The sequence below is a fragment of the Ranitomeya variabilis genome, chromosome 2 (genome assembly GCF_051348905.1).
Source record: "Ranitomeya variabilis isolate aRanVar5 chromosome 2, aRanVar5.hap1, whole genome shotgun sequence".
Classification (NCBI taxonomy): Eukaryota; Metazoa; Chordata; class Amphibia; order Anura; family Dendrobatidae; genus Ranitomeya; species Ranitomeya variabilis.
This window is the reverse complement of record NC_135233.1, coordinates 376,649,811-376,673,740: the sequence shown is the minus strand read 5'-3', so window position 1 is coordinate 376,673,740 and position 23,930 is coordinate 376,649,811. Positions and strand designations below refer to the sequence as shown.

The 23,930-nt window shown below is 51.6% G+C and overlaps 1 protein-coding gene across 1 annotated transcript in view; it reads right to left on the bottom strand.

Annotated features, from left to right (window-relative positions):
• The window catches only part of PRRC2A (proline rich coiled-coil 2A), a 32,266-nt gene that overhangs the window by 1,528 nt on the left and 6,808 nt on the right, over positions 1-23,930 (bottom strand). The window contains exons 9-30 of the mRNA XM_077286042.1: positions 23,713-23,852; positions 23,238-23,322; positions 22,946-23,147; positions 22,564-22,840; positions 22,229-22,458; positions 21,845-22,148; positions 19,609-21,739; positions 19,306-19,523; positions 18,775-18,878; positions 10,958-11,063; positions 10,439-10,524; positions 10,200-10,355; positions 9,999-10,121; positions 9,840-9,914; positions 9,008-9,131; positions 8,808-8,848; positions 8,661-8,728; positions 8,286-8,514; positions 5,784-5,879; positions 5,214-5,375; positions 4,166-4,242; positions 2,336-2,399 (exon numbers count right to left, since the gene is read on the bottom strand). Coding sequence (XP_077142157.1) covers positions 2,336-2,399; positions 4,166-4,242; positions 5,214-5,375; positions 5,784-5,879; positions 8,286-8,514; positions 8,661-8,728; positions 8,808-8,848; positions 9,008-9,131; positions 9,840-9,914; positions 9,999-10,121; positions 10,200-10,355; positions 10,439-10,524; positions 10,958-11,063; positions 18,775-18,878; positions 19,306-19,523; positions 19,609-21,739; positions 21,845-22,148; positions 22,229-22,458; positions 22,564-22,840; positions 22,946-23,147; positions 23,238-23,322; positions 23,713-23,852 — 5,098 coding nt within the window. The remainder of the gene's footprint in view (positions 1-2,335; positions 2,400-4,165; positions 4,243-5,213; positions 5,376-5,783; positions 5,880-8,285; positions 8,515-8,660; positions 8,729-8,807; positions 8,849-9,007; positions 9,132-9,839; positions 9,915-9,998; positions 10,122-10,199; positions 10,356-10,438; positions 10,525-10,957; positions 11,064-18,774; positions 18,879-19,305; positions 19,524-19,608; positions 21,740-21,844; positions 22,149-22,228; positions 22,459-22,563; positions 22,841-22,945; positions 23,148-23,237; positions 23,323-23,712; positions 23,853-23,930) is intronic.

The window sequence follows — 23,930 nt, the reverse complement described above, 5'->3', positions numbered from 1 at the left end:
CGTATTGTCCCATATGTCTGTATGTATCCTGACATCCCATAATGTGATCAGTAGTGTGTGACCCCACGTGCCTGTATGTATCCTGACATCCCATAATGTGATCAGTAGTGTGTGACCCCAGGTGTCTGTATGTATCCTGACATCCCATAATGCGATCAGTAGTGTGTGACCCCAGGTGTCTGTATGTATCCTGACATCCCATAATGTGATCAGTAGTGTGTGACCCCACGTGTCTGTATGTATCCTGACATCCCATAATGTGATCAGTAGTGTGTGACCCCAGGTGTCTGTATGTATCCTGACATCCCATAATGCGATCAGTAGTGTGTGACCCCAGGTGTCTGTATGTATCCTGACATCCCATAATGTGATCAGCAGTGTGACCCCAGGTGTCGGTATGTATCCGGACATCCCATAATGAGATCAGCAATGTGTGACCCCACGTGTATTTATGTATCCTGACATCCCATAATGTGATCAGTAGTGTGTGACCTCAGGTGTCTGTATGTATCCTGACATCCCATAATGTGATCAGTAGCGTGTGACCCCAGGTGTCTGTATCTTGACATCCCATAATGTGATCAGTAGTGTGTGACCCCACGTGTCTGTATGTATCCTGACATCCCATAATGTGATCAGTAGTGTATGACCCCACGTGTCTGTATGTATCCTGACATCCCATAATGTGATCAGTGTGACCCCAGGTGTCTATGTATCCTGACATCCCATAATGTGATCAGTGTGACCCCAGGTGTCTGTATGTATCCTGACATCCCATAATGTGATCAGTGTGACCCCAGGTGTCTGTATGTATCCTGACATCCCATAATGTGATCAGTAGTGTGTGACCCCACGTGTCTGTATGTATCCTGACATCCCATAATGTGATCAGTAGTGTGTGACCCCAGGTGTCTGTATGTATCCTGACATCCCATAATGTGATCAGTAGTGTGTGACCCCAGGTGTCTGTATGTATCCTGACATCCCATAATGTGATCAGTAGTGTGTGACCCCACGTGTCTGTATGTATCCTGACATCCCATAATGTAATCAGCAGTGTATGACCCGACGTGTCTGTATGTAATCTGACATCCCATAATGTGATCAGTAGTGTGTGACCCCACGTCTGTATGTATCCTGACATCCCATAATGTGATCAGTGTGACCCCAGGTGTCTGTATGTATCCTGACATCCCATAATGTGATCAGTGTGACCTCACGTGTCTGTATGTAATCTGACATCCCATAATGTGATCAGTAGTGTGTGACCCCACGTCTGTATGTATCCTGACATCCCATAATGTGATCAGCAGTGTATGACCCCAGGTGTCTGTATGTATCCTGACATCCCATAATGTGATCAGCGTGACCCCAGGTGTCTGTATGTATCCTGACATCCCATAATGTGATCAGCGTGACCCCAGGTGTCTGTATGTATCCTGGGGTCTAAGGGATAACGTTTCTCCTTATGGAGAGTGACATACCATCTCTGGCTTGTCAAGGTAAGGAGGCTTATTCGCCGTGCAATGCTCCTCTGGTAAATATAATATGTATGTATCCTGACATCCCATAATGTGATCAGCAGTGTATGACCCCACGTGTCTGTATGTATCCTGACATCCCATAATGTGATCAGTGTGACCCCACGTGTCTGTATGTATCCTGACATCCCATAATGTGATCAGCAGTGTGTGACCCCAGGTGCCTGTATGTATCCTGACATCCCATGACAACAATAAGGCTTATTCTCGCCCCCCTTACTGATGGTGTTCCTGTGGCGTCTCCGGTGCGGTTGTTGTGACACGTGACCCCGGCGCCCAATCAGTGCTGGTGTAACTGTCCCCGCCACCTGTCGAATTGAGCAGGAAGAGGAAGTCACAGATCAGCTGCAGCCCGGACTTCCTCTTCGATACTTGATTTGTCCAAAGGCGGAGACAGTTGATTGGGCGCCGGTAAGCCAAACCTCCGACATTTCCACGACACCAACTCCACAGCCATGGCGCCAGTGTCGCAACAGCGCAGGAGCCCCGGAAGTGCGAGTGCAGACACCGCGGTAACAGCACTGGCACAGCAGGAGAGTATAACCGTCATTATTTTATGGGGCCAAACATTTTGACCAAGAAGGGGTTGTCTTCGTAGTGGACAACCCCTTTACCGACATCACACAGTGACCGGCTGACGCCTCTCGCAGCACAATCTGTTCCCTTCTGCTGCTGCCAGAAATTCAGTTTGAGCCTCAATTTCCCAATATTTTTTGAGAAAACCTTGCAAGACACTTTTTCCTTTACACAGGTATTTGGGGCTAAAAATCAGACTGAGCCCCCCGGTGACGTACCTGCTGATAAACCTCGAAGCGCTGGGTTCTGGCAGCTCCGTAACTTGATTGAGGTGGTTTTACCCTGAACACAAAAACAGTGTGAGCCAAAATACGAGGGGGAACCACGATGTGAGGAGCCGCGACATAACGAGTAAGAGCCGCGACATAACGAGGAGGAGCCGCGACATAACGAGTAAGAGCCGCGACATAACGAGTAAGAGCCGCGACATAACGAGTAAGAGCCGCGACATAACGAGTAAGAGCCGCGACATAACGAGTAAGAGCCGCGACATAACGAGTAAGAGCCGCGACATAACGAGTAAGAGCCGCGACATAACGAGTAAGAGCCGCGACATAACGAGTAAGAGCCGCGACATAACGAGTAAGAGCCGCGACATAACGAGTAAGAGCCGCGACATAACGAGTAAGAGCCGCGACATAACGAGTAAGAGCCGCGACATAACGAGTAAGAGCCGCGACATAACGAGTAAGAGCCGCGACATAACGAGTAAGAGCCGCGACATAACGAGTAAGAGCCGCGACATAACGAGTAAGAGCCGCGACATAACGAGTAAGAGCCGCGACATAACGAGGAGGAGCCGCGACATAACGAGGAGGAGCCGCGACATAACGAGGAATAGCCGCGACATCGCGAGGAAGAGCCGCGACATAACAAGGAAGAGCCGCGATCTAATGAGGAGCCGACGACAAAGAGGAGCTGTGATCTAATGAGGAGCCAACGACATAACGAGGAGCCGCGACATGAGGAGCAACAACTTTAGGAGCCGCGACATGAGGAGCCGCGACATAAGGAGGCACGACATAACAAGGAAGAGCCGCGACATAACAAGGAAGAGCCACGACATAACAAGGAAGAGCCACGACATAACAAGGAAGAGCCGCGATCTAATGAGGAGCTGACGACAAAGAGGAGCTGTGATCTAATGAGGAGCCAACGACATAACGAGGAGCCGCAACATGAGGAGCGACAACTTGAGGAGCCGCGACATAACGAGGAGCCGCGACATAACGAGGAGCCGCGACATAACGAGGAGCCGCGACATAACGAGGAGCCGCGACATAACGAGGAGCCGCGACATAACGAGGAGCCGCGACATAACGAGGAGCCGCGACATAACGAGGAGCCGCGACATAACGAGGAGCCGCGACATAACGAGGAGCCGCGACATAACGAGGAAGAGCCGCAACATGACGAGGAAGAGCCGCAACATAACGTAGGAGCCGCAACATGAAGAGCCGCAACATAACGAGGAAAAGCCGCAACCTGAGGAGTCGCGACATAACGAGGAATAGCCGCGACATAGCGAGGAAGAGCCGCGACATAGCAAGGAAGAGCCGCGACATAGCAAGGAAGAGCCGCGACATAGCAAGGAAGAGCCGCGACATAGCAAGGAAGAGCCGCGACATAGCAAGGAAGAACCGCAACATAACAAGGAAGAGCCGCGATCTAATGAGCCGACGACAAAGAGGAGCTGTGATCTAATGAGGAGCCAACGACATAACGAGGAAGAGCCGCGACATAACGAGGAAGAGCCGCGACATAACGAGGAAGAGCCGCGACATAACGAGGAAGAGCCGCGACATAACGAGGAAGAGCCGCGACATAACGAGGAAGAGCCGCGACATAACGAGGAAGAGCCGCGACATAACGAGGAAGAGCCGCGACATAACGAGGAAGAGCCGCGACATAACGAGGAAGAGCCGCAATCTAATGAGGAGCCATGATAAAATGAGGAGTTACGATACAATGAGGAGCCGTCACATGATGAGGAGTCTCGATACAACAACGAGCCCATTTTGCCCCTCCTCAGCTCTCCGCACACTTACCTTCCTCCTGACACCGACGCTCCGGCTCCACTTCTCCTCGGGTCATCGTGCTTCAGATCGGCTGAATGTGTGGCGTACTGGAAACACAAATCAGGGGAGTCTTAGTCTTCGGTGATCCCCCACCTTTGTATAAGAGGGTCTCTAGTCCAGCAGCTCTAAGCAATAGCAATCAAAACAAAAGGGGCCACAGACACCGTCCATAAGGTACCTTCACATTAAGCGACGCTGCAGCGATAGCGACAACGATGCCGCTCGCTGCAGCGTCGCTGTTTGATCGCTGGAGAGCTGTCACACAGACCGCTCTCCAGCGACCAACGATGCCGAGGTCCCCGGGTAACCAGGGTAAACATCGGGTTACTAAGCGCAGGGCCGCGCTTAGTAACCCGATGTTTACCCTAGTTACCAGCGTAAAATGTAAAAAAAACAAACAGTACATACTTACATTCGCGTCCCCCGGCGTCCGCTTCCTGCACTGACTGAGCGCCGGCCCTAAAAGCAAAGCGGTGACGTCACCGCTGTGCTGTACTTTCACTTTCACTTTACGGCGCTCAGTCAGTGTGGGAAGCGGACGCCGGGGGACGCGAAGGTGAGTATGTACTGTTTTTTTTTTTTACATTTTACACTGGTAACCAGGGTATACATCGGGTTACTAAGCGCGGCCCTGCGCTTAGTAACCCGATGTTTACCCTGGTTACCAGTGTAAAACATCGCTGGTATCGTTGCTTTTGGTGTCAAACACGACGATACACGCCGGTCTGACGACCAAATAAATTTCTGAACTTTGTTCAACGACCAGCGATATCACAGCAGGATCCTAATCGCTGCTGCCTGTCACACTCAACGATATCGCTAGCCAGGACGCTGCAACGTCACGGATCGCTAGCGATATCGTTTAGTGTGAAGGTACCTATAGGGGCTTCAGTGGAGCCAATGTGTTGACACAAGATACACAAAGGGCCCCCAGGTGATACATGGTCATGCAGAGCTCTGCACATCAGGAGCCGTCAATGATGGGTGTGGGGATGACCATTGTTCTAGGACTACTTGCCTCATTTCTGACATTGTGTGGCAGGGTTCGGCCCGCAGCGGAGAGCTGGTGTAGGGGCTGCAGTGCTTGGCCTATTGGGACGAGCGAAGTCTGCGGAGCTGCGGATGACAAGGATCCGAATCCCATCACTGGGAGCGGGGTGTCCACCATTGACAGGAGAACCTGACAGAGAAAGAAGGGCCAAATATTCAAAGTGGACGTCCATCAGAACAACATTGTGGGTTCATCCTGCACTGAAAATAAAGCAACTTTGTAAAAAAAAATCTTGCTTAAAACTGACTATTTTGTATCTGCAGCTCTGATGTAACGCCCATGTGTCTCCATGGTTACAGACTACACAATGCACATGTAGTCAGATCCCCAGCCACACTTCTTTCCATACATTCTATACATTTCAGAGATGAGCGAGAAGTAAGAAACTGATAGAGTACAAATGCAAGCTTAGACTACACACATGGCGATACAGAATTCTGCGTAGGAGCTGTAAACACAGAACGATAGGGTGTTCTTTTAAGAAATCAGGCACACAAGAGTAAGCACAGTGCTGGACAAGTGTGTCCGTGCACTCACCTGCTGGGTGGGAGCTGTAGTGAGGTATCCACTCTGTCCAGCGTGATGTAGAGGAGCAGAATAGTAATCAGATGCAGACGCCATGTCCTGTCTGACCTGAGAGCAATAGATCAGATTACAAATTGTCCAGAAATAAGAGTTAGGCTTTAGAAAAAAGAAACACACAAACAAAAAAAGCCACACAGCACCACACCTGTCCACAGGTTGTGTGTGGTATTGCAGGTCATCATGATTGACTTCAATGGAAGGGAGCTGCAGTACCAGACATAACCACAGGCAGGTGTGGTGCTGTTTCTGGAAGAAGACGGCCAGACATATTCCATGACATTCATTCACATGAATCTGTGACCGAACCCTCCACATTGGTGGCTGCTCCTTGAACTTTTTTCTCACACGTATTTACCTGGCACTAATATAAAGAGGGGAGTGTATCCATATCATCTGTCGGGGCCCTGCTATTACCTGCCCCCCCACAAGGGTCCTGCCGATAGTGCCCAAAAGGCATCAAGAAGGAACACAGACACCAAGAACGCTGTATACACATCGCATAGGAGACACAGAGCGCTGTAATCTATACATCAAATAGGATACTCCTAAACTGTTGTATACACATCACGTAAGAGACACCGAGACTGCTGCATATACAGGGGTTGGACAAAATAATGGAAACACCTAACGTTTTGGCATCATTATCTTCGAACATGTGATAAACATGCAAATCATGACATATGGTAACGTTTTGTAGTTGATTATTTGTGTTATGTGATATGTGTATGTAAATTAACTGTTCGTTTTGAAGAATTGTAAGAACATTGATGAGAACCTGATACCAATGGCAGACCTCTCGGATTTTCAAAGAGGCCAAATTGTTGGTGCTCGTATGGCAGGCGCTAGTGTAACAGAAAGTGCCCGAATGCTTGGCGTGTCAAGAGGTACTGTCTCCAAAGTAATGACTGCGTTTGAAAGAGAAGAAAAAATGTCCGCAGCAAAACACAGGTCCGGCCGAAAGTCAAAGTTGACTGAGAGAGACCGTCGGACTCTAAAGCGAATTGTGAGAGAGGATCGCAAGACCACGGCTCCGAAAATCACTGCTGAGCTCAATGAACACCTAAAGAACCCAGTTTCCACGAAAACTGCTTGTCGGGAGCTGCACAAATCTGGATTCCACGGAGGAGCTGCAATTAGAAAACCTCTGCTCTCAATGACAAATGTTTCCAAGCGTTTAGAGTGGTGTAGAAACCTCCAGAATTGGTCCCTCGAGCAGTGGAAACATGTGATATTCTCAGACGAATCATCGTTTACCCTATTTCCAACCTCTGGCCGAGTGTGTATTTGGAGACAGCCGAAAGAAGCATTCCATCCAGACTGCCTTCTCCCAACCGTAAAACATGGTGGAGGTTCTGTGATGATCTGGGGTGCTATTTCATGGAGATCCGCTGGGCCAATGATATCCCTTCATGGAAGAATTAACAGCCGAGATTATTTAGGCATTTTTGGCGACCAAGTGCATCCAATGATTCAAGCACTGTTCCCGGAGGGGAACGCCATCTTTCAGGATGATAACGCACCAATTCATACAGCTAGAATCGTTAAAGCATGGCACGAGGAACATTCTAATGAAGTTGAGCATCTCGTCTGGCCCCCACAATCCCCAGACCTCAACATTATTGAGCATTTATGGTCGATTTTAGAGATTTAAGTTAGACGTCGATTTCTGCCGCCATTGTCGCTTAAAGAACTGGAGGGTGTTTTTACTGCAGAATGGGCTAAAATTCCTTTGGAAACAATTCACACCTTGTATGAATCCATACCTCGGGGAATTGAGGCTGTAATCGCCGCAAAAGGTGGACTTACACCATATTAAACTAACTTGCTGATGTTTCCATTATTTGGTCCAACCCCTGTACATCACATAAAAGACACAGAGAGCTCTGTATACAAATCGCATAGGAGACACAGAGCGCTGTATACACATCACATACGAGACACCGATACTGCTGTATACACATCACATACGAGACACACAGAGTGCTGTATACATATCACATAGGAGACACCATAACTGCTGTATACATCACGTAGGAGACATCGGGGCTGGAATATATACCAATAGAATACTCCGAGACTGCTCGATACACATCACGTAGGAAACACTGAGACTGCTGTATATACACATCACATAGGAGACAGAGACTGCTGTGTATATCATATAGGAAACACTAAGACTGCTGTATATACATCACATAGGAGAGACAGTTTACTGTATACATCACAAAGGAGACACAGAGACTGTATATACATCATATAGGAGACACCATAACTGTACATACATCACATAGCACACACAGACTGCTGTATATATTACATAGGTTACACGACGACTGCTAGAATATTGCTGGTGACTAGAGGTTTTATGAGAGTACTACTTCATGTATGATTGGACTGTGAAAGCCACTGACAAGTATTCCAGCAAAGGGTGAAAACGTATCGTCTCGAGCATACCTGAACCAGGTGCTGCTGCTGGTCAGTGCCGACTTGTGCGGGGCAGTAATGTCCGCTGTAGAGGAAGGCCGGGGCCTGGTACAGGAGGCTGCCTGCGGGTACTTTGCTCAGGTCACTGAACTCCAGGTACTGGCCTTTCAGGGCAATACCAGAGACCAGAGCGGATGTCGGCAGCAGAGCAGGAGTGGAGGCTGGCGATGGAGCCGCATGCAGGTACAGAGGCTGGGATCTGTCAGGAAGAAGAACAGAGGTAGATCTCAGGTCAGTCACATATGACGGGAACAAATATAAAAGCTGAATAAAGACAGAGGAGTAAAAGGAAAAACGCACAGAAAAGAGGAAAGGCATAGCCGTGTGGTCAGGAAAGGGTCTGACCTGAAGGGCTGCAGAGAGGGGGTCCCAGGTCTGTACCCGCTGCCCGTGCTCGAGACATGGACATCCACCTGACAGAATACAAGCAATGGAAATTATACATCCATTTTACTAAACAGTCCTAACAGTGGTGCGATCAATGCACGGTACCTGGTAGTATTGGTTTGAATACACTCTCTGACTTCTGTCATCTGCAAAGATACAAACCGAAGAAAGATGAGCAAAATAAATCAGGTTTGTTCCATGGTCAGAAGAGTGACGAGTCACATGTAGATCGGCCGCTGGCTCCAGCTGAAAGCCGAACCACATGTCACTCATCTGCCGGAGATCAGGTCCTGCTAGGTTTGTACCTGGCACTTGCGGTCTCGTCCCCTCCAGGTGGGCAGGTGATGCGGTGACCTGTCGAGGGTCCATCTGGGGGACAACAGCTGCGGAGGTTGGAGGGGGATCCCAGGACTGTGGTGAGGAGCCTGTCTAAAAGTGAACAGTGAATATAAAAATGGAGGAAATAGCAACGTACGACATGAAATGGTTAAAGGATAGCGCTAGAGATGAGCAAAAATATTAACCCTCCCCTGGTCCGGCGCCCACTTTACTACTCGGTGACAGCCAAAACACTGCGGTGCGGACTTACTCAGACAGAGCGAATGGCGGCATCCTGGCCGTAATGTCACGGGGGTCTCATACAACGTTATGTCGTGGGGGTCTTGTAATCTCATTATGCACCCAGGATGCCGCCATGTAAGTGCCGAGGGAAGTTTGCCACTCCATGACAGCCGAACCAGGGGAGGGCAAATGATTTTCTTCATCTTTAGACAGCACAAGCGCAGCAGGCCCCATGGTATTTGCTATGCAGGGGTGCTTACCATGCAAAGGTGGGGGAGGGAAAGCTTGATATGCAGGGGTGCTTACCATGCAGAGGGGCGCTTACCATGTAGGAGGGATGCTTGCTATGCGGGGTGGGGTGGGGGGCTCACCATGTGAGGGGTAATCTTACCATGCAGGGGGGTGATTGATATGCAGGGGGTGCTTACCATGCAGAGGGAGGGTGCTCGCTGTGCGGGTTGCTCACCATGCAGGGGCGATTGCAATGCCAGGCATGCTTGCCATGCAGGGGTGTGCTTACCATACAGAGGAGTGGTGCTAGCTATGCGGGGGGCTCACCATGCGAGGGGTACTTACCATGCAGGGGTGCTGGCTCGCGGTGCCCGCTGCATCTCTGCCCTGCTTGGTGCCATCAGCGGACGCACACAGCTCCTTTACAGAACACAAACATTTAGCAAAGACCTGACAATGCCCAGACGAGGGTTACCGCACGCTATATGGTACATGAGCTGTTACCTTAGCACTGGGGGACGGAGGAGGCGATGAACGACAGGAAGGGGTGCTGGACACACCAGGACACACGGATGAGGACTTCTGGGCCCTTTCCATTCCAATTGGATCAGGAGGAAGTCCTACTAACTGTACGAGAGGTGACATAAGAAAAATAAAGGAAGGAAGCATCCGAGAAAAGAAAGGTGCCCAGAATGTCTTGGTTACCGGAAAGCGTCCATGCGGCAGTCGACCTGCAGACCTTCCAGATCTTTTGCCTCCTTCGGGCTTCATGCCTCCGTCCGGGGAACTCCGCTGACTACAACTGCTGGACGACAGCTGGGAATCGCTGCTCAGATCCACCCCGCTGTCCGAATGGCTCATCTAGGATCCGGAGACGGGGCAGTAAGTATCAGCAATGTCCGTCACAATGGACGAGCGCTACAATAAGACACGATCCCACTTGCCTCAGTGTTAATGGCGTCCTCGTAGGGGTTCAGAGGCTCCATCCAGGAATCCACGGGGTACGGAGCGCCGAGCTTTCCTCTGTCATCTGAAGTTAGGTTTTATGGTGACGCCACACGAACACAACCAAAAGGGACAATGGGAAATAAAAATACATTAGAAGAAAACACTTTTAGGGCAAAGATTCCAGAAGAAGAAGAAGACCCTTTTTTAGAACTTGGTGAAACCCCATTCACGTGCATTGCTATTTTATTTTGGGGTGGTCCCAATGCTCTAAAATACCCCACTGGAGTGTAAGCAGCACGTGTGCAAGTCTCCATCACTGTCCATGGCTCGTCCGCTCCACCAAATACGTTACTGTAGTCAATGGGAGGAGAGGCCGCACCATGCATGGCCATCTTGAGGTCCTTACAGATGCAGTTGGAGCACAGTTTCTAGGACCTGTAGGAATCTGACAACCCCGAGCGATGGATAGGCGATAACCCGTTAGTGAGTGGTTATGTACGATACTATTAACTTACTGCTCTGCTCTCGATTCCAGATCCCAAGTGACTCTAATCGATGGCCATGAGTGTGGGGCTGTGCCCAGGACTTTGCAGACACGGACATCCCTGCATGGAGTACAGCCTACAAACAAGAAGGGAATGAATTCAATATGGCCACTGAAGTCACCTGCTGGTGAAAGGCAGGCCATTATTTCATTTGTGATGGCCTCTTTAACCCCTTCACGACATGCGCCATACTAGTACTGCGCATGTCGTGTCTCTCCCTTTGATGTGGGCTCCAGCGTTGAGCCCACATCAAAGTCGCGACATGTCAGCTGTTTTGTACAGCTGACATGTGCGCGCAATATCGGTGGGTGAAATCGCGATTCACCCGCCGTTATTAACCTGTTAAATGCCGCTGTCAAACGCTGACAGCGGCATTTAACTACCGCTTCCGGCCATGCGGCCGGAAACGAGCGCATCGCCGACCCCCGTCAGATGATCGGAGGTTGGCAATGCGTCAGGATGGTAACCATAGAGGTCCTTGAGACCTCTATGGTTACTGATGCCGACCTGCTGTGAGCGCCACCCTGTGGTCGGCGCTCATAGCACACCTGCATTTCTGCTACATAGCAGCGATCTGATGATCGCTGCTATGTAGCTGAGCCGATCGAGTGGTGCCAGCTTCTAGCCTCCCATGGAGACTATTTAAGCATGGCAAAAGTTTAAAAAAAAAGGAGATTTTTGTGTACTCACCGTAAAATCTCTTTCTCTTAGCCTCTAATTGGGGGACACAGGACCATGGACACAGGACCATGGGTGTTATGCTGCTGTCCACTAGGAGGCGACACTATGCATAATCTGAAAAAGATTAACTGTGGCTCCTCCTGTGCAGTATACACTCCTGGACGGCATCAGCCTTCTCCAGTTTTGTGCCAAAGCAGTAGGAGGAACGTAACATGAATAACATAATTATGCCTGTAAGAAGGCAACTATGTACGAGCTCAAGAAACAATATGAGAACTCAACAGTTACAACAGCCCGGAAAGGGCAACAGGGTGGGAGCTGTGTCCCCCAATTAGAGGCTAAGAGAAAGAGATTTTACGGTGAGTACACAAAAATCTCCTTTACTCTGTCGCCTCATTGGGGGACACAGGACCATGGGACGTCCTAAAGCAGTCCCTGGGTGGGAAGCAATGGACGAATATTGTGCAGACAGGCCCGTACACTTAGGGCACCGCCGCCTGCAGGACACATCTACCCAGGCTCGCTGAGGACTGGGTATGAACCCTGTAGTGTTTAGTAAATGTGTGTAAGCTAGTCCAAGTGGCCGCCTTACACACTTGTTGTGCCGAAGCCTGGTGTCGAATGGCCCAGGAGGCCTCTACCGCCCGTGTAGAGTGTGCCGTAATACCGGCTGGAAGAGGATTCTTAAGGCGGTACGCCTCTTGTATGGTGGATTTGATCCACCTGGCAAGAGTAGCTTTTGGAAGATGGCCTACCCTTGTGGCCGCCTTCCGGAAGGAGGAAAGGAGAATCAGACCTCCGGAAGGACGCAGTCCTAGACACGTATATACGCAAAGGCCTGACAAGGTCAAGCGTATGCAGAGCCTTCTCCACTCTATGAACCGGAACCGGACAAAGGGATGGTAGTGAAATTTCCTCATGGAGGTGGAAGTCTGACACAACCTTCGGAAGGAAGGATGGGACCGTACGAAGAACTACCTTGGCCTGGTGACAAGCCAGGAAAGGCCGTCTGCATGAGAGTGCTGTCGGTTCAGACACCTTGCGTAGCGAGGTGAGTGCCACCAGGAAAAAACCACCTTCTGGGAAAGAAGGCGGAGCGGGACCTCCTTAAGGGGTTCGAAGGGTGGTTCCTGCAATGCTGTCAGGACCAGGATGAGGTCCCACGTTTCTAGTGGTCGTCTGTAGGGGGGAACCAATCGGGGAACCCCCTGAAGGAAAAGGCCTTACTTGCGGCTTGGTAGCAATGCGCTTTTGGAAAAAGCACTGAGAGGGCTGACACCTGGCTTTAGGCGAGCCCAATGACAGACTGGCTTCCAGACCCGCTTGGAGAAAACCAAGAGCTTTGGGTAGGGAATAAGGGAGTGGAACCTAGCCACGAGATTCGCACCAGGTAAAGAAAACTTTCCAGGTACGGTAATACATCTTGGCAGAGGCTGATTTCCGTGCTCTGATCATGGTTGCAACGACCTCTGTCGAGAACCCTGCCTGGGTTAGAACCCAGGTCTCAAGGGCCACGCCATCAAGTTGAGAGCCCTTGAGTTCTGGTGGTAGAACGGCTCTTGTGATAGAAGATCGTGGCGGTCGGGGAGACGCCAGGGGGCGTCTGCTGTGAGTTGTACGATGTCGGCGTACCATGTGCGTCTGGGCCAGTCCGGTGCAATGAGGATAGTTGAAAACTCCCTCTTGTTTGATCTTCCTCACCCTCTGGATATCAGGGGGAGAGGTGGAAAAAATATACAGAAGCTGGAACTGAGTCCAGTCCTGAACCAGAGCGACTGCTCCGAGCGACCGCGGATCGTGAGTTCAGGCAATGAAGTTGGAGACCTTGGCATTGAAATGGGATGCCATTAGGTCCACATCCGGGGTCCCCCAGCGGAGACAGATCTGATGAAAAATTTCGGGATGGAGAGACCACTCTCCCGAGTCTATTCCTTGTCAAGTCTGCTTCCCAGTTATCCACACCCGAACGTGGACCGCCGAAGGACCGACCCTGTGTCCTCCGCCCAGCGGAGGACATATGACACTTCCCGCGTCGCTTGGGTACTGCGGGTCCCCCCTTGATGAGTCACATATGCCACAGTCGTGGTATTGTCCGACTGTATCCTGATGTAAGAGGCTGCCAGTAAGTGATGGAAAGCCCTCAATGCCAGAAGGATGGCACGAATTTTCAGGATGTTGATGGGCATGGACGCTTCCGCTGAGGACCACTTGCCCAACAGGAGCCCACAGCTGAGCCGGGGTCCCTGGATGCAGGCGCAGTGTGCTGGCCTATTGCTTGGAGGTGTAGGATGCTGCCTGTACAGGCCCTACCTGAGGTGTCTCAACCTATACCCCCAGAGAGGGAAAGGGAAGGTGCTATTGTCACCTTCAGGGGCCTTTATCCTCGCCTCGACCTCAACCCAGAAACCAAAAGGAATTGGGGAAGGGAGTCTCGACTTCGAACCAGCACCCGAGGGACTGGGGAAGGAGCAGCATGGGGAATAGCCATCTCAACTTCAACTGGGCACCCCATAATAGGGGGCCGAGGAAGGAGCCATGCCGGGAGTCTCACAAGAGACCCTCTTTTCTTCATCTGCTAGTCGGAGGGCCAGTGCCTTGTCCTTGGGAAGGAGCACTAGACCCCTGGAAGTGTTGAATAACATTCCCAGGAAGGTCAGGGACTGACTCGGAGTTGGATGACTTTGTAGGTTGATTAACCAGCCCATACGACTGAGAGTATCGGTTGTGATTGAGACGCTGAGCTCGCAAACCTTGAAGGTGGGAACCTTGATGAGTAGATCGTCCAGGTATGGAACGACTACTATGCCTCTGGAATGCAGGACGTCCATGATTGCTGCCATGACCTTGGTGACACTCTGGGAGCCGTGGCGAGTCCAAAGGGGAGAGCCACGAATTGGTAGTGGTCCTGGCCTATTGCGAACCTGAGAAACCTCTGATGGGCAGGTGCAATGGGTATATGCAGGTATGCGTCTTGTATGTCTATGGAGGCGAGATATTCTCCCTTCTCCATGGACGCAGTGATGGACCGAAGGGACTCCATGCGGAAGTGACGGACCCGTACATATTTGTTGAGCTGTTTTAGGTCTAGTATGGGCCGTACGCTGCCTCCTTTCTTGGGAACTACGAACAGATTGGAGTAGAACCCACGGAAGCGGTCGGTCGTGGGTACCGGTACTATGACTCCTGATTAATAAAGCGAGGAGACCGCTTGGTGGTAGGCTCGAGCCTTGGCTGGCGGTTTTGGGGGGACAGAGAGGAACCTGTCCGGTGGGTTGGAGGTGAAGTCTATTTTGTATCCGGAAGACACTAGTTCCATGACCCACCTGTCTTCTGTAATAGGCAGCCATACTTGATGAAAGAGCAAAAGTCGGCCGCCTACCGGTGTGGTGTCTTCCGGAGTCCGTGAGTCATGAGGAAGAGAAAGTCTGAGATTTTCCTCCTCTGGGCTTAGACTGGCCTGCTTTTGACTGCCAGGTCTTGTCCGACCTTTGCGTCGATCGTGAGTTGTCCCTGCGTGGGGAACGGTTACGATTTTGTACTGGACGTGAGACGGACCAGCCAGAGGAATTCCGAAAGGATCGGAATCGAGTTTGGTTACGCTTCTGGTAAGTGCGTTTAGGTTTCAGTTGGGGAAGAGAAGTACCCTTACCCCCTGTGGCGTTGGATATCATAGTATCCAACTGTTCACCGAAAAGTCTCCCACTGAGGTAGGGGAGGTGCGTGAGGGACTTCTTTGAGGCTGCGTCCGCTTTCCATTCCCGCAGCCAGAGGATACGCCTGATGGGGTTTGATGCTATCCCCGCGACTCCCCTTGCTGAAACCAGAGCTGCATGGAGCATGTAATCTGCTACAACTGCAATTGAACCGCTTGGTCCGACAGTTGAGGAGCGGATGCTTGGAAGGCTTGTAGATTCTTTGCCCAGGCCAGGATGGCCTTGGCAGCCCAAGCTGAAGCGAACGCAGGAGCCATGGATGCCCTTGCTGCCTTGAAAATTGAACGAGCCATGCGTTCTACCTGCCAGTCTGCTGCGTCCCTGAGGGTTGAGCTATCTGGCGGTGTAAGGAGGGTCTGTGCTGCCAGCCTAGAGACTGGGGGATCCACTTCAGGTGGATCTGTCCATTCCTTGGTGTCCTTCTGTGGGAAGGGGCACCTCGCCTCCAGATATTTGCGATTAGCGAATTTTTTCTCAGGCTGTGAGAGCTGTTTTTTTTTTTTTTTTTTTTTAAGGATCGCCTTAAACTCTGGTGGTTAGAGAAAACCTTAGGCGGCTTCAGAGGTCCTTCAAAGGAAGTCTGATGTTCCGGGGCCTCTGATGGCGGATCAGAAATGACCAGCACCCGATGGATGGACGATATTATGTCCTCAACTAGCGCTGTATTGCTAGGAGGGATTGGGATCAGGGACCCCTCCGTTTCTCTGTCTGAGTCAGAGACGCAGATGCCTTCCGAATCCTGTGTATCACTGAGGCGTCCCCTGCTAGGTGAGCTGGGGAGGAGACCTTCTCTGGTTGGGGATTGCGGAGATCTGCCTTGTCTGTCCCTGGAATGGGACGGTCTAGATGACCTGGAGCAACGGTGTCTCTCCCTAGAGGGGGATGACCGTGTGCTATGGGATGACGCAGATGGACTTGATGTATGGATCCGCTTGCGTCGTGACCTAGACGTGGATGTGCCAGGGGCATCTTGTTCCTGAGTCAAGCTCTCCCTTTGCTGGGTAACGTTCATAGCCGGGGCATGACCCTGCAGAGCCTGAAGCAATGTGGAAGTTAGGTTATCTATAGACTGCGTCATAGATTGCGATATCTGAGTAGCCCATTCCGGTGTGGCATTAGACACCGAGGCATTGGCAGGGGCTTCTTGTGTGACACAGTAGTTTGTATACAGTTCTGACAATGCGGGTACGTGCTGCTACTGGGGAGAGCGGTCCCGCAGGCTGTGCAGAATGCATAATAGCAGTTCTGCCTGGTTCTCTTAGACCTTGAGTCCGGCATAGTGCACAAAGTGCAGAGGTGCTGCCAGCAGATGGACCTTACAGGGGTAGAGAACCTACAGGGGAGCCTTATAGGTAATATGGATTCACAGCTTAGTAAAGATAACCCAGCTGTGATCTTACCCCACCAGTGTACCCCTAGGTCCAGCGCCGAAAAATCCACAGTCCTGTGCCCCCCGGAGACTGGCTGCCTGGTCCTGGTCCTGCAGACCGGGAGATGCAGGGTTAATCTGCAGCCGAAAATGGCTGCAGAGACAGAGGAGAGAGGAGGAGAAGGGGGCGGAGAGCTGGAAAAAGGCAGCAAGGCTATAAAAAACCCGCCCTTTCTGTCTCGATCCGCCCCTTGTATGACACTGTAGAGTGTCATATTTGTCATCCGGGGGGCGGAGAGGAGGCTGCTGCTTCAGCTAGGCCGAAGCCGGGGCCTAAATTAGATGCCTGAGGCCCAGAAGGGCTCCAGGCCGGCGCGAAAGTCCGGGAGGGGGTCGGATCTGAACCGGACCCCTCCGGATTTGAAGGCAGGATGGCGGTGGGGCTATAAGCGGAAGGGGGAGCCCGGCTGGGGTCCCCCTGAGGCAGTATAGAGCTGGTGCTGCCGCAGAGACAGGGACGCTGGGAGCCCTGTGTCTGTATGTGCCATGCCTGCCTGCACTCCCCCCGGCCCCAACAGGAGCCCGCAGCTGGGCTGGGGTCCCTGGATGCAGGCGCAGTATGCTGGCCCATTGCTGGGAGCTGTAGGATGCTGCCTGTACAGGCCCTACCTGAGGTGTCTCAACCTAATACCCCCAGAGGGGGATTAGGGAGGGTGCTGTGTGACCTTCAGGGGCCTTTATCCTCGCCTCGACCTCAACCCAGAAACCAAAAGGAATTGGGGAAGGAGGGGGGTCTCGACTTCGAACCAGCACCCGAGGGGCTGGGGAAGGAGCGACATGGGGAATAGCCATCTCTACTTCAACTGGGCACCCCATAATAGGGGGCCGAGGAAGGAGCCATGCCGGGAGTCTCGCAGGAGACCCTCTTTTCTTCATCTGTAATCCCGTCGGGAAAACGAAGTAAAAATCTTTAGGTGTGCCTCCTTTGCGACACTAAGCAAAAACTGGAGAAGGCTGATGCCGTCCAGGGGTGTATACTGCACAGGAGGAGCCACAGTTAATCTTTTTCAGATTATGCATAGTGTCGCCTCCTAGTGGACAGCAGCATAACACCCATGGTCCTGTGTCCCCCAATGAGGCGACAGAGTAAAAAGTTTTTAAAAATATGAAATTTAAAAAAAAATTATATATATATATATATATATATATATATATATATATATATATATAAAGTTTAAATCACCCCCCCATTTCGCCCCATCCAAAATAAAACAATTAAAAAAAAATAAAAAAAAAAAAAAATAAAAAAAAAATAAAAAAAATCAAACCTACACATTTGGTATCACCGCATTCAGAATCGCCCGATCAATAAAAAAAAAAAAAAAAGATTAACCTGATCGCTAAACAGCGTGGCGAGAGAAAAAAAAATTGAAATAGAATTATGCTTTTTTGGTCGCCGCAAAATTTTATTAAAATGCAATAACGGGCGATCAAAAGAACGTATCTGCACAAAAGTGGTATCATTAAAAATGTCAGCTCGGCATGCAAACAATAAGCCCTCACTCAACCCCAGATCATGAAAAATGGAGACACTATGGGTATCGGAAAACGGCACTTTTTTTTTTTTTTTAGCACAGTTTTGAATTTTATTTTCACCGCTTAGATAAAAAATAACCTAGACATGTTTGGTGTCTATGTACTCGTAATGACCTGGAGAATCATAATCAGTTTTAGCATTTAGTGAACCTAGCAAAAAAGCCAAACAAAAAACAAGTGTGGGATTGCACTTTTTTTGCTATTTCACCGAACTTGGAATTTTTGTTCCCGTTTTATAGTACAAGACATGGTAAAACCAATGGAGTCGTTCAAAAGTACAAAAAATAAGCCCTTACATGGCCATATTGATGGAAAAATAAAAAGTTATGGCTCTGGGAAGGAGGGGAGCGAAAAACGAAAACGCAAAAACGAAAAAGGGCCGCAGCGTGAAGGGGTTAAGATCACAACTGCACATCACATCCTTATACCTCCTGTGAAGTCTCCCGTGTCCGTCGACACCGCATGTTTCGCTTTTGTGCCGCAACTGTGAAGTTTTCACCGACAGATTCCGCGCAGCTGCTGAGGATCGGATCTGCAACGGGAACACAACTGGTTAATAACAGCACATCGGCCAATCATTGCCCTCCTGGGATAGTAGCTGCAGCTTCTGCTCCACTCCTCAGTAACCGGTGCGCTCGTTCCCAGGACTCATCCATGGTGCTGCAGGGTCTATGGCCGAAGCAGCCAGAATTCTCCAATATGTCCTCCTCTTCTGTCCTGCAGATGCATCACACACCAGAGCGAGTCTCTGCTGTCAATCAGGCAGAGGAGGGTCGGCGTCCAGATGACAATATACAAGGGAGAGTTTCACTTGAACACTTTCACCTGGTTCGCACTCCCGGAAGCCTCTCTGGGTCTTAGCGGCCAATATCCAAGGAATCAATAAGAAAACGATAAAACGAGTTCTCAGATTTTTTTTTACACGATTGCTACCAGATGTAATAAAAAGCCCCACTGACCTGTCGTCCTCGGCTGACACCGGCCACTGGGAAGCTCCACGTTTTGCTTCACCGCTATTGCTTTGCCGTGAATTTGCTGTCCGAGTTCACTGAGCGCCTGGTGGATCCCGGCCGGGTCGCTGTGAATCACGTGGTCCACCCGATAGACTGTGCTCGTGTTGGGAGGTGGATGAGAGAGATGGACAGAAGATGGAGGACGGTCGTCGTTGATCCTGCCCCTGGGATCACAAAAGATACATACAGAAATGGGATAAAGCCGAGCTCTCCCGGCAATCACAATCAGCCGGAGAAATCTGAACTCACCCTCTGTTCCTCGGAGACGGCCAGCTTCTTTTCTCTACAGACCTTCCACCTCCACCACCACCCCGCCCCACTCTCGGACCACCAGGATGCATGGGTCGGCGGTTCTGCCTCTCCATGACGGGCCTTTGGCTGGAGAAGCTTCTCTTTGACAGATCTTTTCTTTGGTCTCGTCCTACTGTAGAAGCAGCCGGGCCGACCACTAATCCTCCATTTTGGACAGGAGCATCGGCCTTTTCTTTTTTCTCGGTGAAGTCGCTGCTTTCCGATGCGGTCTCCCACTCTTCGTTCGCCTGGTCAGAGTTGGCATTGCAAGGCTCTGGCGATTTGTGTCCTCGCCTGGGTACAGGGCGGTCCTCCTCCGGCGGGGCAGGCCGAGGGTGCTGATCCTGCATGGCTGTTATTTGCTGCTGGGGCGGCGGGGGACCAGACCCATTTCCAACTCGGGCAGCATTCTCTCTCTCCTGCTTCAGTCTTCGGAAGCGCGGAGGTTTGTCCTGCTGCTGCGATCGTCCGTGGCGCCGTCTCCTGGGTGGCGGAGGCACTCTCTCGTCATGGGGCATTGGTGGACTCAAGGCCATTACCACCTTCTCACTTTTCCTTTCAGGCTTGTTCGGATGCGTTGGAGGCTGTGAAGTTGGACCTTGAGAAGTAACTGGCTGCTGCCTGGGGAGCAGACTCCAGTTCACCGGTACACTCGATGATCCTCCCCTCCCCCTTCTAGAAGGGACACCCCTGGGTGTGAAAATACGACCCCCTCTGCCAGAGTCCCGGCCTTTCTCCAGGTGTCGGGGATGAATAGCAGAATGCTCGGTGTGCAGTTGCTGTAAGGAAAGTCCATTCTTTCCCGGCTCTTTTTCAGAATTGACCGGTTCCGTCTCACTTCCGGTCTCAGAGCCTCGCTGCCGTCTTCTTTTGGGAACTTCTTCGTACTCTGAACCCTCGCTTCTTGTCTCACTGGCGTTACGTTCCCGTTCGACAGCGCTTGGAGCCGGCTTGTTTATAGTGTCCACCTCCTCTCTATAGAAAGGGCTGTCTTGCCTGTATCCACCACGAAAGTCACGACTTCGACCTCTGCCGCCTCGTCCACGCCCACTGTATGCTCCACGAAAGCCTCGTCCTCTGGCAAAGTATTCTCCTCGGCCACGGCCACGAGACAACGGGACAAGAGCAGGAGAACCCCGAGGATTGCTGATGATGGTTTCCTTTCTTCTACGAGAGGGAGACCCTGCCGACTGCTCTCCTTCTCTATTAGAATGGATCGTCTGTCTTGGCTTTGGTGGCTCGGGGGCCGCTATTGGGGTCTGACTTGTCTTTCCATCCTGTTGCTCTCGGGCTGCAGATTCGTCTTTTCTAACGCTCCTCTTGATAGGACCTGCGCGTCGGTGGCCAGCTGTCTGAGATGGAGGGCCGCTCATAAATGTGGCTTCCTCCTGTCTCCGACTTCCTCCTCCGGGCCTAGGTCCCCAGCGTGTTTCAGTCTTGGACTCTCGACGAGGGGGTCTGTGATACTCATGCTTGCCACTCTGTCTTTCAGGCTTTGTCTCCTCTTTGGCGATCCCTTTCCTGTCCTCCTTGTGCCGTCCGCTGTTGATTTCCACTTTGGAAGCAGAGTCTGGTTGGGATGGAGGAGCTGGAGGGGCAGCTGCTTCTCTGCGGAGTAAGACGGGTTCGTCGTCTGCCCGACGAGGTGGTGCTGAAGGAGCGGAGGGTGGAGGAGGCTGAGAAGGAGCCGGCTCCGATCGCCTCTGCTCCATCGGTGGAGGAGGATGTGACTGCTGGGTGGCCGCATGGTTACGCTGCTGGTGCCACGAGCGCTGATCATCCACCGGGTATCGGTGCCCAACTGCGTTTTCTTGGTAAGCAGTAAAGTTGCCCAAGTAAGGTGCAGGCTGCGACTGCTGCGGAGCGTGAGGACGAACTGGTGGAGTTTCACTTCTGCGCTCCTCTTCTTCTGCGCTTGGTCTCAGGGGAGATGCCATGGGTCGAGCCTCCGGAGGGTTGTACATCTCTCCACCCCAGATGAGTTTGGAGTCTGCTGGAGGGGTCCCCCGCTCCCTCATCAGTGCTCCATGGCGCTCGTATCCATCCGACCCTGAACCACCACTGTCCGATCGCTCTCGGGACATCAGTCCTAAACAGAAGACAGACAGATCGAGAAACTAAAGGTTGAACAGTATTTTTTAAATGTGAAGCAGTGACGCACGGACAAGCTTAGAAGGACGCTGGCCGGACCCACCTGTGGGATGCACACTGGCAGCAGGAGGGTAGTAATCCATGGGCCGCCCCTGCATGATGCGCGGATCGATGAAAGGGGGCACCATCATCCAGCGGGGATCATAGCTGACGTGAGGGGGAGGCAGTGCGCTCGGTGGTGGTTGTGGGGTAGGGACCGGAGTTGTCCGCCCCATGGATCCTCCGCCATACAGAGCTTTCTGAGGTGGCTGAGCGGTGGATGCTCCCAGAGCCTGAGAAGGTGGTGGACCACCCGGGGACGGCGGAGTGGGCTCTCTGTTCTGTTGCCATTGTTTCATGAGCTGCTCCTATAACCAAATAAAAGAAAGGATACAAAAATTATATCTCCTCACTTCCTGCCCAAATCAGCATTACATGCACATCTTACCTGCTGCTGACGCTGGAAACGCGGAGGCAAACTTTTCTGAAACTTGCTATATCCTCCCTGGGAGGGTCCTGTAGTTTGCGGTCGGCTCACAGTGGGCACGGGCTCAGGTTTGGGCTCCGGTCTGGGAGGCGGGCTCGGCTCTCCTTTCACCTGAGGAACTTCAGGAGGAGCTGGAGGTGGCGCTGCGGTGGGCTGTGGGGGGGCTTCGGCAGGTGGCGCCGGTTCCACCACTACAGGAATGAGACATGAGGTTGCATGACATATTATATATATATATATATTTATAATCATACATCAGTTTTCCGCGTGTACCGCCACCACAGACACCATCATACCAGGAGAATGGGCTGGAGGATCCGTCCCCTCGCTCCTTGTATCGGCCGCCGGTTGTTCGGCCTCTTCCGGAGCGGCACGGTGCTTCATATCCAGACGTTTGAGTTTCTCAGCACAGGCCGCCCTTCTTTCCTCCTCCATCCTGCGCTCCTCCTCCTCTCGTCTTCTCCTGGCTCGCTCCACAGCTTGGGAGATTTCGGAGGATGACTGCTTCCTGCGCTGACGCCAGGCCTCGTCCTCGTCTTCCATAGGTGCAGGTGGAGGTGCCGCTGGCTTTTCCTGCACACAGGTAAGTATTAGCAGCCGAACATGGCCCTGGTCTGGTATCTACGTTTTTTCATGTCCCGGGGTTAGAAGTGTCCGAGTCAGGACCTCACTCCTTACCTTGAGTGCGGTCGGTGCCCTCTGAGACGCTGTAACGCTGGCAGCCGAGGCCTGCGGGGGGAGCTCTGATGCACGAGGCGCCTCCGGCCACGCTGCCTTGACTTGCGGAGGCTTCTCTTCCGTAGAAGAGGCCTTGGATTCGGTGGTCTCCGCTCCATTCTGAGTAAGGGCCGGCTTCTCTGTGCTGGTAATCTGATTCTCCCTGCAAATAGAACGGACAGACGGATGGATGAAACCTCGGACAGAGTAAAGTAAAATGTAACCCGCCACCTTACTGCACTATTTAGTGCACCTCTTTTCTTCGCTGTCCGTGTCCTTCCCATCCTCGTCATCACTGAACTGCAGTTTTTCCGTGTAGTCCACCTCTTCGTGAGCTCCTGGGGGCAAAGAAAATCAATTACTTTGGAAATGGAGACGAAACAAAAGAGACGTGGAAGAAACGAGCAGGGTCCGTGCCGAAAAAGAGCAATGCAAAAACCACACAGAGGGACACAAAAAGTCACTGGTTCAGTGCTGTGCCCGCTCTGGTTTCTCTTCTGCTCGAGTGCCTCGTTCAAGAGTATAGGATGAGCCGCAGTTCTCGGAGCGCAGCTGTGGAGGGACGGAGATGTCGTGTCCCTTTATCCTCAGGATTGGTGAGGGTCCCAGAGATCAAACCCCCAATGATCAGAAAGTAATCTACTATTACATTGTATCTACACTGCTGCAAACATGGAAGGTGGTCATCACCAGGGAAGCCCCCCGCAGCCACAGACAAAAGCAATCACCTGCCCATCCATCATCGGCCTCTTGATCCAGTTCATCAAACTCTTTCAGATCATCTTGCTTCAGGATGGACGGGCGACTCACAGGCTCGGGCATCCTAGGAGCACTTTGGGAGGCGCGCGGAGGAGCCAGACGCGGGAACCTATATTGGGAGGCAGTAATATTGTAAGCTTAGACACGAAGGGCGGAATCGCAGCTTCATCAGAGTATCGAGCCTTCG